This window comes from Pteropus medius, unplaced genomic scaffold (assembly GCF_902729225.1).
Source record: "Pteropus medius unplaced genomic scaffold, Ma_sr-lr_union100, whole genome shotgun sequence".
Lineage (NCBI taxonomy): Eukaryota > Metazoa > Chordata > Mammalia > Chiroptera > Pteropodidae > Pteropus > Pteropus medius.
Window position 1 is genome coordinate 16875933 of NW_024346667.1, and position 19564 is coordinate 16895496.

The window sequence follows — 19564 nt, forward strand, 5'->3', positions numbered from 1 at the left end:
AAAATTTACACTAGTTTTGTCCAGAAAGGGACATTGTGTCCTTGATAAAAGCAGTTTCATTAGAGTGCTAGGGACAGGTACAGAATCCAGGAATTAAGTGAATGGAAAGTGAAAAGTAAAAAAAAGAGTTTAGAACCTTGTAAGGAAGCTGAGCTTTAAAGGGGAAGAGAGATGTAGGATGCTTCTTCGTAGTGCTGTAGAGTCAATGTAACCTTATAAAAAAGAGACTTGAAAATATTTTATACTAATTAGAAGGACAAAATATATTATGTCACTCTATCATTTAAATAAAAATCCAAAGTCCTTTTCATGGTCTGTGAGGTTCTCCACTGGTTTTCCCTTGCGTATTGACACTATTCATTTATTTCCAACTACTCACTTCTCACTTCTTGAAACATGCCAAGTGCTTTCTTTTTCACAATGCACTTCCCCTTCCCTCTTTTCTAAGTCCTTTGCATGGCTGCTTTTTTCTTTTCTGTCCCTATTCTTTAACTTTTACTCCATTTTTGAAGTCCTCTTTCTAGCAGAACTCTTCAGAGTATCATCTGTTTACAACTCCAGATCCTTCCCTTTCATTCTCCCTGAAACTACTTCAGTCAAGCTTTTATTCCCCACTACTTCATGAAGACTATTCTTTTCAGGTTTAACAAAGACCGTCATGTTGGTAAATTTAAAGGCTAGTTATTTTAGCTATCCTTATTTTATGTATCGATAGCAATTTTATCCACACTCACTACCTCCTTTTTCTTGAAACTCTTTCTTCACTTTTCTGTACTGTTAGAAGTAAACCTCTTCTATTATTATTTTTAAGGAACTAATCACCTGCTGTAATTATTTTCTTCATTTAAGTATCTTTTGTCTGTGTATTTTATAATATAATCTTTTTAAATAAATTCATTTGACTTGTACTGCATGTGGTATGTTCCATATCATGTAGCACTGATTTTATTCATATAAAGTGGTCATTAAATAGTTAAATATGAGGATGAACACACCTGATGTTGTGAGATCTTTTAGTTGGCGGGGTTGGAGATAATTTAGAGCCAGTGTGACGGGGATAGAGGCAAAGGTAGAGAAATATAAGTAAGTTTTATAGATGAAAAAATCTCTGCCATATTCTCTTTAAAAATAGGAAGAAAGGTCATATGCAGAACAAAAACACAAGAATTGGGTAATCTTTTTTCCCTGATTTTATTGAGATATAATTGACATACATTACTGTTCAAACTTAAGGTGTATAGCATAATGGTTTGATTTACATATATTTTAAAATGATTACTGTAATAATTTTTGTTAGTATCCATCCTCTCATACAGATACAATAAAGAGAAAAAATTTTTTTCCTTGTGATGAAAAATCTTAGCATTTCCTCTCTTTCTTATGTATCATACAGCCTGTTAACTATAATAATCATGCTGTACGTTACATCTCTAGGACTTACTTATGTTTGTGCCTTTGACCAACTTTCTCCAGATCCCCTTCCCCCATCCTCTGCTTTTGGTAACCATGAATCTGATCTTTTTTTCTATGAGTTTTGTTTTTAAGATTCCATATGTAAGTGAAATCATATAATCTTTGTCTTTCTCTGTCTGACTTATTTTACTTAGAATAATGCCCTCAGGGTCCATGCACATTGTTACATATGGCAGGATATCCTTTTTGTGGCTGAATAATATTCCATTTATATATGTACCACAATATCTTTATCCATTTAATCCATAAATGGACACTTAGGTTGGTTTTATATCTTGGCTATTACAAATAATGCTGCTATGAACATGATAATATAGATATCTTTTCTATATCTTGTTTTCATTTCCCTTGCATATATTCTCAGAAGTAGAATTACTGGATTATATGGTCGTTCTATTTTTAACTTTTTGAGGGATCCCCATACTGTTTTTCATAGTGGCTGTACCAGTTTATCACACAATCAGCAGTGTACAAGGTTCCCTGTTCTCCACATCCTCACCAGCATGTTATCTCTTGTCTTTTTGATGATCGCTATTCTAACAGGTATAAAGTGATATCTCATTGTGGTTTTGATTTGCAATTCCCTAATAATTAGTGGTGCTGAACACCTTTTTTATGTACCTGTTGACCATTTGTATATCTTTGGACAGAGTATCTATTCAGGTTCTTTGCTTGTTTTTTAGTTAGATTATTTGTCTTTTTGTCATTGAGTTGTATGAGTTCTTTATATATTTTGTGCATTAACCCCTCATCAGGTATATGGTTTGCAAATAATTTGGTCAGTTTTGTAGATGTTTTTACTTTGTCGATTGTTGGGAATTAGGTAATTTTGAATGATCATATAGAACTATATGAGACAAATACACTATCTATCAGATATCTTATTACCTTATGAAAAGCACTTTCATATGGAAAGTTAGCATGAGACTGAGAATACTATTAAACAAATAATGTTTTAGCTCATGAATTCAAAAATAATGTTTATTAAGTAGGCAGTATTCATGTGATTAAAAAATCACAGTGTAAACAGTGTATAGTTGAAGTTTCTCTCTTACCTTAACACTTAAACCATTTCCTTTCCTGTTACCAGGTAACCACTGATGTTAGTTTGTGTATCCTTCCAGAATTCATTTACGTGTGTGTGTGCGTGTATGTGTATGTACATATATATGAATAAAGATATGTGTTATTACTCCCTCTATTTTACATTATTTGTTATATTGTACATTATTTATTATTTATTTGTTTTACTTATGTCTTCTAGGTCTTTTCATCTCACTACATTAAAAAACTCCCTTGTTCTTTTTTATAGTTGTATAATATTCCTTTGTGTGATTATACATGATTTACATTTCCCAATAGTATTATGAAAAATTTCAAACATGGCAAAATTGAAATAATTTCACAATGAACACTGTATGCCCTCCATTCATATTCTCCCATTAACATTTTACTATGTTTGTTTGATCACATATCTATTATTCCTTCTGTCCATCAATTAGTCTATCTTATTTTTATATGCAGTTAAAGTTCATTGCAGACATCGGTACACTCTGCATTAAATACTTTGCAGCATACGTATCTTTAAACAGAGTTCAATACTTGTTTAGAAATTTGTTTAAGTACAGAAATCTTAAATGTACATTTGCTGTGTTTTAACTAATGCCTGTACCTACGTAATCTAAATCCCTATCAAGATAGACCATCACCAACCTAAAAAAAAAAAAAAAATTTCATGCCTCTTGCCATCATTTTCTGTTGCTGGCCTCCCAGAGGCAGCTTTTTCTGAATTTTTTCTTAGATTAAGTTTCTCTGTCCAGATTATTATTTAAACAGACTCTAACATTTGATATCTTCTTATGTCTGGCTTCTTTAGCTCAGCATATGTTTCTTGAGATTCGTGTGTGTTGTGGTTATCAATAGTTTGTTCCTTTAAAAAAAATACTTAAAATTTACTTTGATATTAATAGTCACTCTACCAATTTTGCTTAGTGTTAGTCTGGTATATCTTTATCTTTTTTTTCCCCTTGTTAATCTATTTGTATCTTTACGTCTAGGTAGGTTTCTTGTAGGCAGCATAGTGTTGGATTTGCTCTTATAACTTCAACTTGGTATGTTTAAACCATTTGCATTTAATGTGGTTATTAATATGGTTTTATTTAAATATGTCATTTAGCTGTTTGTGTTTGTTCTATTTTTTGTTTCTTTTGCCCTCCTGTTTTGCTTTCTTTTGAATTATTTTTTATGATTCCATTTTATCTCTTATTGGGTTTTTAACTAGCTCATTGTTCTGTTACATACATCTTTAACTTATTACAGTCTGTCTTAACATGATTTGTTGCTTTCCACATATAGTGTAAGAACCTTATGACCATATACTTAGATATGTTCCCTCTCAGTCATTGTGCTTTTTAAAAAATTTATGCTATAAACTCTACAATAAAGAGTTTTAAATAATAAACAGTTTTTTTATCTACCCATGTAGTTACTGTTTCCAGTGGTCTTCATTCTTTTGTGTAAATCAGACTTCCATTTGGTATTATTTATCTTCTCCCTAAAGGACTTCTTTAACATTTCTTATAATACAATCGTGCTGGTGATGAATTCTTTCAGCTTTGTTTGTTTGTTTGTTTGTTCATAAAAGTGTTTATTTGCCTTTCTTTTACAGAGATATTTTTTCTGGGTGTAGAATTCTAAGTTGACAATTTTTTCTTTTAGTATTTACTGATGTTACTCCAGTGTCTTCTAGTTTACATTTCTTGTGATGAGAGTCTTCTGTCATTCTTATTCTTTATTCCTCTGTATATAATGTGTCTTATTTCTTCTCTGTGTTCTTTAGATTTTTCCCCTAGGCCTTGGTTTTAGGAAATTTGATAATGATGTAACTTTGTGTCATTTTCTTCATGTTTATTTTGCTTGGATTTTGTTGAGCTTCTTGGATTTGTAAGTATATAGTTTTTATTAAATTTAGAAAATCGTTTGCCATTATTTTTTCCAGCTTTTTTCTGTTGGCCCTTCTAGAAGTTCAATATGGATCTTGTTAATGTTTTCCTTATCTCTAATTATCATTATCAATCTGTCTATGACTTGTTGAACATATAAAATTCAGTTATAATGGCAATTATAAATGTCCCTATCTACTAATTACATTCTCTCTCTCATTTTTGGGTTGGTTTTGATTGGTTGATTTTTTTTCTCTTTATTATAAGTTGAATTCTCCTGCTTCTATACATGCTTGGTAACTTCGTTTAGAGGCCAAATATATAATATAGCACTCTAAACTTCGTTTAGAGTGCTATATTATATATTTTTGTGTTTCTATAAATATTTTGATCTTTGTTCTCAGACATAGTTCACTTATAAAATAGCTTGACCCTTTTAAGTCTTGCTTTTAAGCTATGTTATGTGGAACCAGAACAATGTATAGTCTGTGGCTAAATTTTCTCACTTTACTGAGTCAAAAACCTTTCTGAGTAATCTACTTGATGCCTTGTGAATTATAAGACTTTCTTTTCTAGCTGTGGGAATAGGGACTATTTCTGACCCTGTGTAAATTCCGAGTATTGCTCTTTCTATTCCTTTTGGGTGTTTTTGTTTGTTTGTTTGTTTGTTTTTTTATTTGGGGACTACAGTAATTTCCTCATACATGTGCTGATCAGTATTCAGCTTAAGACTTGAAGCAGCTCTTTACAGTTCTCTGAGTTCTCTCTTTGAGTAGTTTTCTACTCTTAAGTACTCTGTCCTGCCAGCAGTAGCCACTTTTGCGTACCTAGACTTTCAGTTCTGGCACCTCTGCTCAGAGACCAGTCCATCTGCTTTCCCCTCCCTGCATCGAAGGGGATGAAGTCTACATATTTTCATATGGACATTCAGTTTTATAGTTCTGTTTGTTAAAGAGATAAGAGACGCACCCCACCTCCCCACTTTGGATTGTTTTGGCAGCTTCGACAGACACCAAGTAGCTGTAAATTATAGGTCTATTTCTGGGTTCTTTCCTCTTTTTAACCGTCTTTTAAAAAACTAGTTCACCACTGATGATCATTTTGTCTGTACAGACTGAATATTACCTGCTAAATTGCAGTTACTTACTTTCATGGAACTGGTACACAAAAATTTGTATCAGTATTTGGTTACCACTGAAAGTTTATATGATTTATACCCCATAATATTTGAAGTTATAGCCTGTCTATTATTGCTCGGTACTTATGTGCTAAATGTATTACTAACACACATTCTAAAGACTCATAGTTTAATAGATAATTTTCTAGTTTTTGCTTTCCTAAATTTCATTCTAAAAGTTTACCCAAAATTATTACTATCACAAGAGTCAGTTGCCTACTTAAGATATAGAAGATAAAATAAAACAAAATTTCTTAAAAATACTTTTCTCCTGATGCAATCAAGAGATGTAGGAAACACAAGATGTATGAGACTGCTGCCAGTGTAATGCAGCATGCTGTTTTATAGCAAACTTTTTTTTAATAAGCGGAATAAGTATACTCTAAAATGACAATAAAAAGTATAGTGTAGTAAAAAAATGCTTTTCTCTACTTTAATTCACAAGTTCATTTACTTTAGGATTGTTTTCTCTGCATTTAAATTTATAGAAAAATATTAATTTATAGTTTATCTTTTTTTTTGTACCCCCCCAAATTATTGCTCAATTATCTTAGGTTTCCATTTTTTTTTCTTTTTCTCAAATAAAAATTTTATAGAAACATAATTTATATTTTTTTATTTTTATATTCCCTAAAACTAGAGTTTAATTCCAAGTATTTAGAAAGGCAATTATATATTTTTATTACTAGTATTAGTTGCTTCTGTTCTGTTTTTTATTATTCACCCCCTGAAAGTCTTTTTTAAAGACTCATCATCATCATATGCTCTTTGCAATATAACCTTTTATTTTCTCATGAAGCACTCAATTGAATAGAAGACCTTAAGTCTGCCTCATAATGTGGTATTATTGTTATGTCATTGAAAATTATTTTTGGTATCTTTTTCTTATAGACCATACAGTGGGAGATGTTATTAAATTAGATTCTGGAGGATCTCCAAGAAGAGTCTGGGGGAAAAGCCCTACAGATTCTGTTCTAAAAATACTTGGAGAAGCTGAACTACAACTTCAGACAGAACTATTGGGAAACACAACCATTAGAAGTGGTAAGGAAAAACTAATTGTTTTTCTATACTAGAAGTAATATTATATTAAAAATTAAATTATATTTTTAAGAAATGTCTATTTTAAGGAACTTATTTACAATAATTTCCCAATGATATGGTAAATGGTTTTATTTTCTGGGGAATTGTCTCAAATGGTAGTCTTGAGTTTTGATCTGATATAACCTGCATGGGATCTAAGAATAAAAGGAAAAGGAAATTTATGTGGGGGAACTGGAAAAGTAGAATAGTCAGAACGATGTTTTACATAAAGAAGGATATACGAGCATTGCATTGAGATGAGTGGTGTATGTTTTAATGTGGATTCAGTAATTAGGCTGATTAAAAGACTAAAAGATTTCTGTAGTTAGGTATCACAGACATTATCCCAGAACTGGGAAGGATGAGTTCTTGTGAGGAAGACATTTATGACCCATGAGTGTTGTGGGTCTTGGTATTACAGCTATGCATAAAGAAGAGTGTCTGTGTATAAAACAGGTGTTTTCAGATTTAAGAGCTTATTCAGAGGAAGAGGAAGTTGAATATAGTATTTTCTACCTTGTGTCTAGGCATGAATATGTATATATGTCATTTTTGCATACATTCTCTATCTCTCCTTGAAGCTTAGAGTGAAACTCATATCCAAAACTCACAGAAAAATAACATAGTGGATGAGGCTGTTCACATTATGTATGAAGGAATTAGAGAGTTGCTGATAAACAGCCAGTGAAATGGATCTATATGCATGTTACTAAAGTGGCAAAAGTAGGTTATTGTTTCCTCATATGGGTGAATACCCCACCCATTAATCATTGTTGCATTTTCTTTAATACTGAAGGGGGAAAACAATTTGAATAAAGAAATATATATGATCATTTATTTGAAAAAAGGACAAGTACACAAAGTGTGATATTTGTAATTAATCTGTTCACACTGTAATGTCTGGAAAATTGTGCAGTTGTATGCCACATACTAATTTTAAAAAGTAACAATGTTCTTATATCTCAATCTGAGCCTATTCTCAGCATGCTCCAGGTTTCATTCAGAAAAAAAAAAAAAAATGCCTCTAGGCTAAAATATTTTCAACAATAATGGATAAAAATTTCAGATTATTTTGTAGTCTGAAAGTCCTAATATGTTTATTCCCATGACTTTAAAAATATCAGATTCTGATTTCTCTTACATAAAATTTTTATTGCTTAAGTATATGTCATTGGCGTATGATAATGCTTAAGCAATGTGAAAGCAGAGCTTTTCTTCTCCATAGAATTGGAACTGAGAAGTAATTTAATTATTTTCTGATTTTTCTTTTTTTTAAATTCAGTTTGCCAACTGTTTATTGAATACTCATATGTTATGTGTTATCTGTTAGGTGGTAAAACTGCAAAGAGTTAAAGATCATCCTTGCTCTCAGAAAACAAATGAAAACAAATAAGTGATAATATTGCATGAAAAGAGCAAGAATGAAAGTATACACAAAGTTAAAAGGCAGTGCAGAGATGTTTAAGTAGTTTATTTTGGAGTTAAATATTTTCCAGAGTTGTCACCTGCACTCTTTTTAATTTTTTTCCTAGTTCCATTTACTTAGAACAATATACCTTGTGCTGGGATTTTAAGACAAAGAAGTCAAAGTTCTTAGCATCAAGGATATCACATGTTGGCAAAGTCTATGTTAGAAGTGTGTGTGAAATGCTGTGGAGCCACAGTTGAGGAGGCTTTGTGTTATCAGTGCTGTACAGTTTCATTAATGACAATGTGGCCCTTTTGGATCAGGACAAGCTGCACAGAGCAAGTGGTTTTGAGCTTGCCAAAGATAAAACAGCTCATTGGGTAGAAAAGGGAGAGAATGAAATTCCAAGCAATATGCAATTCTACACATGCAAATACACAAAGGTTACTTAGTGTGTATGTGGGAGCAGCTACATGTTGTGAAAAAAGAATGGGCTTTGGTTCCACTTCTGGTTCCATAACGTGCCCAGAAACCATGGACAAGTTCCTCTGATGGACATTCAGTTTCTCTATTTGTAGAATGGAAACACTATTATCAAAGATTGTTTTGTGGATTAAATGACAAATATAAGGGACCTGTGATGTTCTTTAGTCTTCCAATCCTTACATCGGTGTCTCTTTTGTCATTTTACATGACCTCTTGGGGTCTTGTAGATAACTGCAGTAAGTTGTTTTGAGGCACATCCATTCTTCCTGGCATCATTTAAAAGTATGGAATGTTTCTGAGCAATTACAAGTAACTAGCAATTACTAGAAACAAATAAAAACAATTAGGTAATAATTTAAAAAATACCATTTCACCAAAAGGAAAAAAGAAAGTAAACCATATGTTAAACACCTTAGAAATTATTATGTGTAATTAAAATGAAATTTGGTAGTATATACTTTAGTTGTTTATTAATTTCTGATGCATAACAGCTTAACCAATAATTAATTACCTGTTGTAAGAATACAGTTTTTGTACTTTGCTTTAAATTCCGTTATAGGTAAAATTCAAGTCACTTTAAAAACAGCATGATTTCTCATTTTTGTTATTTCAGATATTTCTTCTGAAGGGGAGAAGTACAAACCCTTAATCACTGGAGAAGAAAAAGTAAAATGTATTTCACTTGAAATGAACCTATCAGCTACTCTCGATTCTTCTGCTGAGACAAGCAGTCCAAAGCTGAGTGAGGGATCTCCACAGATGTCATTGAAACCAGAAGGAAATTTGGAAGGTATGTTTTAGTGGGTTAAAATTAGCTGTATTTGATTTAGTAATACTTTAATTTTTTCTTTATAAACAAATCATCAATGTTTGGGTAATTCATCTCAAATTAGGTTCACTAAATTAGGTTTATACTTTCAGTAACTTGTCTATTTTTTTAATTGCCATGCAACTAATCACCCCAAAATTTAGTGTTACAATAACAATCATTTTATTATATCTCATGATGTTGTGTGTCAGGAATTGAGTCAAGGCTCGATTAATGTGATTTTTTTAAATCTATGAGCTTTTGTCTCTGGGATAGCTTGGTGGGATTCAGCTGGCTGCCAGGCTCGTCTGATGGGACCATGATGGCTTAAATAGCTGAGCTAAAGCTGGGCACCTCTCCCCCTTCATGTAGTCTCCAGGCCTTTCTATACACTCTTTCCAGCAAGTAGTCAGATTTCTTATATGGTGGTCCAGGGCTCACAGATACCTAGGTAAAAGCTGATTGTATTCTTAAAAGCCAGTCTCAGAATTGGCACAGTATCACTTCTGCCATACTTCATTGGTCAAAGCACAGGCAGCTTCGATTCACAGAGAAGAAAAACAGACCCCAACTTTCAGAGATAAGAGTGTTAAAAATGTGTAGCCATCTGAATTCTGCCATAGTCTGCCATTTAACCAAAAATCATTTTCATTCCCCCCACATGAAAAATACCACTTCTCAAAGCCTCATCTTATTATGACACTGGCCCAAAGTCTGAAGGTTATCAAAGTCAGGCCTGTGTACAGATGAGTTTCCTTGGGTATAGTTCTTTGAGTATAGTTTCTCTCAATCTGAAGACCTAAAAGTAAAAAAGAAAGTTACTTGCCTTTCATATACCTAACATATAATGGTAAAACAGGAATAGAGACTCCTTTTCAAAAACAAGGAAAATGGGAAATAAATAGCAATTATTGGTTCATAGAAATTCTGAAGTCCAGCCAGGAGTAGCATTGTCTGCTTGCTTCTCTTGTATCAAGAGTTGGTGTCTTCAAGGGTTGTACTCTTCTAAACTGCATCTTTTTCTGATGGTGCTTCTGCAAGTAGAATTTTCTTAATAATTTTGTGGATTTTGTAAGAATGTTATTGATATTCACTACATTTGACAAAACCACTCTTTGTTTTGTTTTGTTTGGAGACTGGCTCTTCTCTACCTTGTTAGTTGCTTATGAAGATGCTGTGAAACAATGCACTTGAGATTCATAGAAATCCTTTTGTCCATCAGTCTGTCAGACATGCCTTTAAATCTCCCTGTGCCATAATAGAATATCTGTGGCCACACCCTTGACTCATGTTTCTCCTAAGGCTGCCCTAAATTTCATGTGTGTCTTGAGACCATGTCTTTTCTTTTGAAGCTTTTGTTAGCTAGAAGGAATTACCTTGGACTTTATTTTCTAAATTCTCCGTATAAACTGAACAGTTTTTTTCTTCAGTTAATCTCTCTCTCTCTTCTAGTATCAGTGGCCACTAGAAGATGTTCGCTGGCACTTTCAATATTCTTCTTAGCTCCTTAGCTAGATCACTGGATCTATTAAGTATATTTTCTATAGTCCTTGTTTTCACAGGTACTAACTTTCTGTGAGTACATAACAAGTATCACCTTTTCTCCAGTCTCCAATAACTTTTTTCCGCTGGCCAGTCTCACCAAAACTCTCCTTGAAGCCCTTTCAACTTTTGCCTGCTGTCCAGTTCTAAAACCAGTTTACAGGCTTTTGTTATGTCAGCACCCTATTTTCAGGTATGAAGTTCTGTTTCTGTTATCTATTGATGCAAAACAAATTACTCCCATAACTTAGTGCCTTAAAATAACTTTTATTTTATCTACACTTTTTTGGGTTAGGAATTGGAAAGATTCTTCTCTTCTATGTGGCATCAGCTGGTATCACTTGTCGGTATTCAGCTCTCTGTTGACCTTACCTGGAGGATGCAAGATGATGTCTCTCCCATGTATGATATCTTCATAGGGCTCAGCTGGGTCTGTTCAGCTGGATTCCTTTCCTTCATTTCAGTGTCATGGCCTCGCCATGTGGTCTTTCCAGGATAGTTAAACTTCTTTCATGATGGCTTAGGCTTCCAGATTCCAAGGTAGAAGCTGCCAGTTCCCTTAAAGGCTAGACCTAGAACTGGCATAGCAATATTTCAACTGTACTCAGTTGATCAAGGCAATCATAATGCTGGCCCATATTTAAGGGGATAGAAACAGCCCCCCTCTAGATGAAAGGAATGTCAGAGACCTTACTATATGTGTGATCATCTTTGATTCACCACAGTAACTTTAGTGTTATTCATTAGAATCATAGTAGGTATTGTGAGCCTTTTCTTAAAAAAAAAAAAAAAAAACTGTTAGGTATATAATAGCAGCTTTCTAGCCTAGTGCAGGAGTCAGCAAGCTGTTTCTACAAAGAGACACATGGTAAATATTTTTGACTTCGTAGAAAATAAAGTCATAAATATAGTTTGTAGGAAGTCTCATATTGATATGGCTAACGTCTAGGGAACAAATACTCATTAAAAAATAAATTAAAAAGGATTTTCCCCCAAGTGCTTACCTTGTGTGAGTGACCAAAAATATTATATAAATAAAAGATAAAAACTTTAATGATTTGTATAATATCAATTATTTTTCTAAATAGGACAGCTAATTGGAAACTTAAAATATGGAAGGAAAAGTTATCTAGATATTAGGAAAAAAGAGGGGGTGATGATGGCTTAAACAAGATAGTATTGATATCTGAATTGGAGAGGAAAAAGAAAAGTTTAACAAATGAAGAAAAACTCTTCTTATCACTGTTTACTTTCAGAAAATATCAACCAGGTAAAAAATGGGCCACTGCCAGAATAGAGGTGGTACTCTGGCTATTAATTATTTGATGATCTAGGGAAATAGATTTTGTGTGCTTCGTTTATGTTATCAATATCATTGTAAAAGTTTGAGTGATAGGATTCTTTTTTCATTTTGGGTTGAAAGATAGATTTTGATGATTGAGCTTTCCTGTAAGTTACTAATCAATGATATTACACTCTTTTCTCCCATAATTATAACTACAGATACTGTTATTCTTAAAACTAGTTTTTATACCTTCTTAAATGCAATTTACATGTTATTGAAATTTTAAGGAAAATTTTATATACTAATGAATAGTTAACACAATAACGAGATTAAAGATCTAAAGATAAAACTTTTAATTTTTTTGTTATAAGTAACATATTAGCCTAAAACCAGATAATGATAATTTATAAAAAATTTATTGTTTTCTCTAAATGAATTTTGCTTTGAGACATGTTTTTGTTATGTTTTTGCCTTTCAGAACGTGATGACTTGGAAACAGAAGTTTTACAAGAGTCAAGTGGAGCAAACAAAGATGGTAGCTTGCCTCGCACTGTTATGGATGTGTGGATTAGTGAGATAAAAGAAACAAAGGAAACTAAGTACGTTACTGCTTTCTCCTTACATGTCAAAACCTGGGTCCCTTTTTGTAATACCTTTTTAATAAATACTGTAATAAATTAATATTGTACTATATCCTATTATGATATCTTATAAAATAATTTTTAAGGAGATATTACATTCATATGGTTGAGAAATCAACAAATATATAAAGACATACAGTAAAAAGTCTTTCCTACCTTTGTCTCCATTCAGCAAATTTCCACTCTCTTCTCCTTCCAGATATTTTTAATATGTACATAAGCAAAAACAAATATACTGTTCACTTTCCTTTTAAATATAGTCGTTAGTATAATATGCACAGTATTTTCTACCTTTTTACTTTTGGTCGGTTATTTTGGAATTCTTTTATATTAATACAAAGAGAACTTCTTTTTTACAGCTACTTAGTCCATTATTTAGATATACCACAACTCAATAAATCTTCCATATTAATTGATATTACAAATGATGCTGCAGTGAATAACTTTTTATTAAGGTCATTTTGCTTATATATAAGTATATCTATAAGATAGATATGTGGAAGTATAATGACTGGGTCAATTGCATTTTTATAAATTGCAATTGTAATTCAGTTCTTGTTCTCTCTTGGGGTTACACTGATTTATGCTTTCAGAAAGAATGTATGAAATCCTATTTTCCCCACAATCTTGCCAAACTTATTTTCAAAGTTTCAATTTTTGCCAATCTGATAGGTAAAAAAATAGTATCTCTTTTTAGGGTCTTAGTTTATCTCTTATTATTGGTAAAATTTAACACATCTTTTCAAATTTAAGTTTCATTTCTATTTTTTGCGAGTTCTCTGTTTATATGGAAATATGTCTAAAATATTGAATAATTAATGAAACAAAATTAAATATGTTAATTTTCAAATTTAAGTTTCATTTCTATTTTTTGCGAGTTCTCTGTTTATATGGAAATATGTCTAAAATATTGAATAATTAATGAAACAAAATTAAATAAAAAAGCATTTTTATATATTAGAATAACACTATGATAATTCTATGTAGAAATTACTGTATATGTACTTACATATATATGTATGTAAATTTAAAGTATGGTCAGATGTACACCAAACTGATGATGTCAAAGTCAACTGGGATTTGGAAGGTTAGGGGAGTCCTAAAAGAAACATTACTTTTTTAATTTAGGTGAAATTTATATAACATAAAATTTATGTTAAAATGTACTTTGCTTTCTTAATAATGTATCCTGACTATTAATTCCATATCAGTTCTTACAGATTTCTAGTTTTTAAACAACTTCCTGATATTTTATAGTATTACTACGTCATAATTGCTTTATAGCCTCTGCTATTAAGGGGCATTTAGATTGCTTAAAGTAGTTGTTCTCAAACAGTAGGATTACTTTGGGATTTATTAAAATAAATTGCTTGTCCCCAAAGTTTCTGATTAATGGGCTAGAGTGGGGCCTGAGAACTTGCTTTCTAACAAGTTTCTGTGTGTCACTGATGTCTAGGGGCCATACTTTGGGAACCACTGTTGTAAGACATGGTGGGGCTGGTTGTTGTGAATGATTATGATCAGTGAAGGTCTGAACGGGGTAAAAATACATTGTGCTTATGAAAGAAAATATCTGTATATGTGAGAAAAATATTTGAGAGTGCATTTATTTCTAGTAAACTGTGTGTTGTTGTTTTACTGGTTTTTCTATCTGGCAGATTGGAAGATAGGATTACTAGTCAGAAAAATGAAGATTCTGAAGATGGATTTCTGAGGAATCTGGAACAACTTAGTGAAGTTCACATAGGTAAGCATCATCGTATTGGTCTAATTACCTTATAGAAGGGTGTTAACACTAACCTGTTTAATTTGGACAATATATTAATAGAGAGCATTCCTAATCAGTTGCCTCAGTCGATTGATAGAGCACTGGACTCTGAATTTATAAGCCTGGATTGTTTGGCAATGTGAACAATAAAACTTTTAGATCAGTTCTTTAAATATTTGAAAAGAGAAGAATCACTTGCCAAAACTAAGCTAGTATACTAAGGACATTAAATAAGTTGCCCTCTAGTATTAATTAAAATATAAGACATATACTCTTTTCTGTCTAACCTATAAGGAACCAAGATAAACTGAAACTAAAATGAGTATCCGAATAGTATTTTTCACAGCTCCTTGCATTTGTGTGTATATTTTACAACTACCAATGTAATTGGAAATATATAATAAATTATATCTGCTTTCTGAAAATAAAACAGTATATTCTGTTAAAGATTATTTATAAAATAATGTAATTATATACAGCAGGTCCTCTAATAATGTCATTTTGTTCAACATCATAAGAACTTAGCTCGTTCATGTCAATTAGCCTATTGCGAAGTTGGTTTTGTTATATGTTGTTACATTGAAGTCACAAAACCGATTGACATTAAGTGAGGGCTTACTTTATAAAATTTATTTTGTTTTTCTGAGAGATATGTAGTTTTTTGCTAAAATTTGTATTAAATACTGTGCTTTTACAATATAACTTAGAACTTTCTTCCAGTACTATATAGACTTATTACATAATTTTTTTTTGTATCACAGAACCTGGAATAGATGATTCTCAGCACTCTAATAAATGTGATACAGACAAATCTATACAACCAGAACCATTTTTCCATAAAGTGGTTCATTCCGAACACTTGAATGTAGTCTCTCAAATTCAGTCAATTCTGTGTTCACCAGAAGAAGCCTTGCCACTTCGATCTCGCTCTGATTCACCACCAAAAAATAAAAACAAGAATTCTTTGCTGATTGGACTTTCAACTGGTCTTTTTGATGCAAATAACCCAAAGGCAAGTATACTCCTCTCATAGAAAATGTTATCTATTTGATAATATTTTTATTGTTTTTCTTTGATAAACCAAAATATTGAGTTTTAAACCCTTAAAAATACAAATACAACACACACACACACACATCAAAACCATTTTAAAAAAATCAAAAAATCCTCCGTTTTCTCTTCTGAGGTACTGAGAATTAGGACAAAGACTGCTTCATTGGCTCCCGGTTCTGGAATTTTTTTTTTTTTTTTTTTTGGTGGCAGGGGTGGGGCAGAATTTTTTTATAGGCCTTCTTTTATTAAGCAAAAAATCCCTCTTACACCCTCTTACACTATCTCCCTTTCCCAGTACCCAGCCAAACTTCCATTTTTAGTATAAGACTAAGCTTAAGCAATACATCTTAAATGGATAGAAATGCCATATTGCCTAATTTGTAGAAAGATTAATATGTACTTTCTGGTAAAAGTTTTTCAAACCTCTTTTTTCACTTGCTATTTTAAAAATATGTAACCAATTTTTTTCTTATTAAGAAATAAGAACATTATCTCTATAGAAAGTTTAAAAATACAAATAAATCACATATCATGCGTTATATTACTTTTCATATATGTGATTTTTACATGTATATAACTTTTTACCAAAATAGGATATATACATACTCTGTTACCTGCTTTTCTGTTTAGTATTATAAATTATTACAAATAATATTACTACAAAAATAGCATTTTGTCATATTTTCAAATATTCTGTCACATCATCTTTAATGTGCACAAATTCTGTTTATTCTGCTATATTATATTTTTTTAAATTATATTTTTCTATTGTTGGGCCTTTAGATTTCAGTTTTTCTTATGGTTACCAACTACATCTCTATATTTGTACATATTCACAATTATTTCCATAAAACAAATTTCTATAAGTGAAAAGTTACATATAAGTCAAAAAGTTACATATTGCTTAATTTCTCTTCAAGAAATAGCACCAACTATTATTTACTTAGAAATTGTGTGTTTAATGAATGAGTAATGGTGTTAATTTTTTAAAATTTCTATTTCTGTATTTACCACTGTGGTAGGGCTTTTTTTAATATATATTTGTCTGTATATGAATGAATTGCCTGAATTCTTTTTCCTCAACTGTTTTTTAAATATGTCATTTTGATTTTCAGTTTAATTTTCCAATTAGATAAGTTTTTATTTTGTGGAATATTTCTTATGTTTATCTTAAATGTAGATATTGCTAAATTCTCTAACTTATCTAAGAGCAGTTAGACTTTCAAACTTGGTGTATCCGTCGTGGGACAGACAAGGACTATCATATAATTCATGTACTTTCTTTTGTAGTAAAGGTGTATAGCTGTCTTTAGCCCAGAGATTTTAAAAAACTTGTTTCTAAAATTAATACTCATTGCATAATAAATCTGATGATTTGATTTTGTTTCATGACCTTAGTTTCATCTTATTAGTTCTTTGAAAGCACTTAACTTTGGAGGTAAGCACAGCAAAGCAGATTTCATGTAGAGGGAAAGGCAAGAAAAAAATACTAGAAAATCAAAGCAATCTTTAACCATTTCAAGCAAGGACAGAAGACCATACCTGCCTATTCCATAAATCTCTGAAATATGAATGTTCATCACTGGGCCAAAATAATAAATAATCATTGTTTATAATGGTGGCCTTGAATTGTGAAGAAAAGGTAAAAGTTATTTATAAGCATTCATATAATCAATCTCTTTACGAAAATGGGATAATTTAACCTCTTACAAAGATTTTTGTTAAAAGTTCTTTTTTAAAAATGTTAAGTTATACGGCTTGTGTTTTTTTTTTCAATTAAAGGAAATCCATCTTAACTTTTGTCATTCTAACCTGTATCATCAACTTCTTTCTTTGTAGGGAATCATTTCCTCAACATACATGTTCTAATAAGTCCCATCATAAGTAGCAAACTTCCCTTGAGCACATGTTCTTCTCTAGCTACCACCCTATTTCTCTGATCCCTTTTACAACCAAACATTTTGAATATGTCTCCACTTTTTTTCACTTCCACTTTTGCAGTCTCCACTTCTATTCACTTCCCACTACATTCCAATATGGTTTTCAGCCTACTTCTTGACTAAAATTGCTCTTGTCAAAATCATCAATTACCAGTCTGTTATCAGATTCCCTATACTTTTTTCTCTCACCTTTCTTGACTTTCCTTGTTTAAACAGAATTGATATATACCTTTTAAAATCATTTTATCTGTTGGCTTCCTTTATATCATAATTTCATAGTTTTCCTCTCACTCATTAGTCGCTCTTCAATTTTCTAGCTGGCAGCTACTACTACTACCAAATCTCCTTAAAAGAATGTGTATTCTTCTCTCATTGGGTGAAGTGCTCTATAAATGTCTAGAAGTAAATCAAATTGTTCAAGTCTATACTGATTTTTTTTTTTTTTTGGTCTACTTTGTCAGTTGCTGAGAAAAGAAGAATGAAAATTTTAACCATACTTGTATATTTATTTCTACTTTGATTTGTGTCAAATTTTGTTTTAATGTATTTTCAATTCTGATATTGAGTGTATAAAATTTAGTATTGTTATGTGTTCCAGATAAATTGATACATTTATTGTTATGAAGTGTTCCTGTTTGGTAATGTTATTCAAATTCTCTACATCCTTACTGATTTTTTTTATCAATTACTGAGGAATTTCCAGTCAGTTGAATGTAAATTAATAATCTTTATGTCTTCTGGATGAATTAACCTCTTTATCATTATGAAATGACTCATATTTTCCTGTTTGGGAATCTACTCTATCTATATAGCCATTCTAGCCTTTTTATGCTTAATGTTTATATAGTATATATTTTTATATCCTTTACTTTTAAACTTATTTTATAGAGGAGATTTTTTGTAGTTATATAGTCAAGTCTTGCTATTTAACCAATTTTTTAATTAAAGTGATTGGACCATTTACATTTAATGTAATTTTTGATACATTGAGGTAAACTTATTATTTCGCTATTTTCTGTTTGTCTCATCACTTTTGTATTTTACTTTTATTCTCTTCTTTTGGGTTGAATACTTTTTGTATTATATTTTACCTCTACTATTTGCTTACAGTGTAGACTTTAGAAAAATATTTAGCAGTCATTCTTAGTGTTCAAGGTCCATCTTTGGCTTATCGCAGTCTCTTTTCAAATATTATAACAATTCACATATAAAAACCTTACAACAGTATACTTTGATTTCCACTCTCCTGCCTATCCGATGTGGTAATTGTTGTCATATACTTCTGCAAATGTTGTAAACTTCACAAAACATTTTTATTGTTTTTGCTTTAAACATTCAGTTATCTTTTACAGAGTAAAAATTGAAAATCCAGCTTCTATCTGGTATTATTTTTCTTTCATTTTAAGAACTTCTTCCTTTATCACTTCATGTACAGCCCTGTTGGTAATAAATTTTTCAGCTTTTATTTATATAAAAACATTTTTATTTCATTTTCATTTTGAAAGGATATTTCCATCAGATCTAGAATTATATTGTCTTCTGGTTTGCGTTGTTTCTGACAAGAAACACTGAATACAGTATAACAACTTTCACAAGATATTTATAATAATTTGATAAAATTGAGAGTAGCACAAAAATAAAGATCACTGAATATAAATTTGTAGTAGGTTAAAATAAAGTAGTCTAAAGATGTGATCTTCTCATGATCCGACTTACATAAGAACAGAATTCAGGTTGCCAAATGAAAAAAGCTACTTGTCCTTCCCCTTAGACCATCCTCACCTTAGGAGATAATGAATAATGGGTGGAGAGAGACTGTATGTGTTCCACTGATACTTTTCTCATCTGGGGGGTGGAGTGAAAAACTGATCTCTTTGAAAATTTGAGAATTTTGTTTTTTGTTATAGCAAATGCAAGGTGAGGGAAAATATTAATGTACAATTCACAAATAGCAGATG

At 31.3% G+C, this 19564-nt stretch overlaps 1 protein-coding gene across 7 annotated transcripts in view; it reads left to right on the forward strand.

The window, feature by feature from the left end:
- Positions 1–19564, forward strand: part of NEK1 (NIMA related kinase 1) — a 134187-nt gene that overhangs the window by 95037 nt on the left and 19586 nt on the right. For all 7 annotated transcript variants that reach the window (XM_039876326.1, XM_039876325.1, XM_039876327.1 and 4 more), the window contains 5 exons: positions 6484–6636; positions 9183–9359; positions 12683–12803; positions 14504–14592; positions 15375–15625. In XM_039876326.1, the coding sequence (XP_039732260.1) occupies positions 6484–6636; positions 9183–9359; positions 12683–12803; positions 14504–14592; positions 15375–15625 (791 nt within the window). The remainder of the gene's footprint in view (positions 1–6483; positions 6637–9182; positions 9360–12682; positions 12804–14503; positions 14593–15374; positions 15626–19564) is intronic.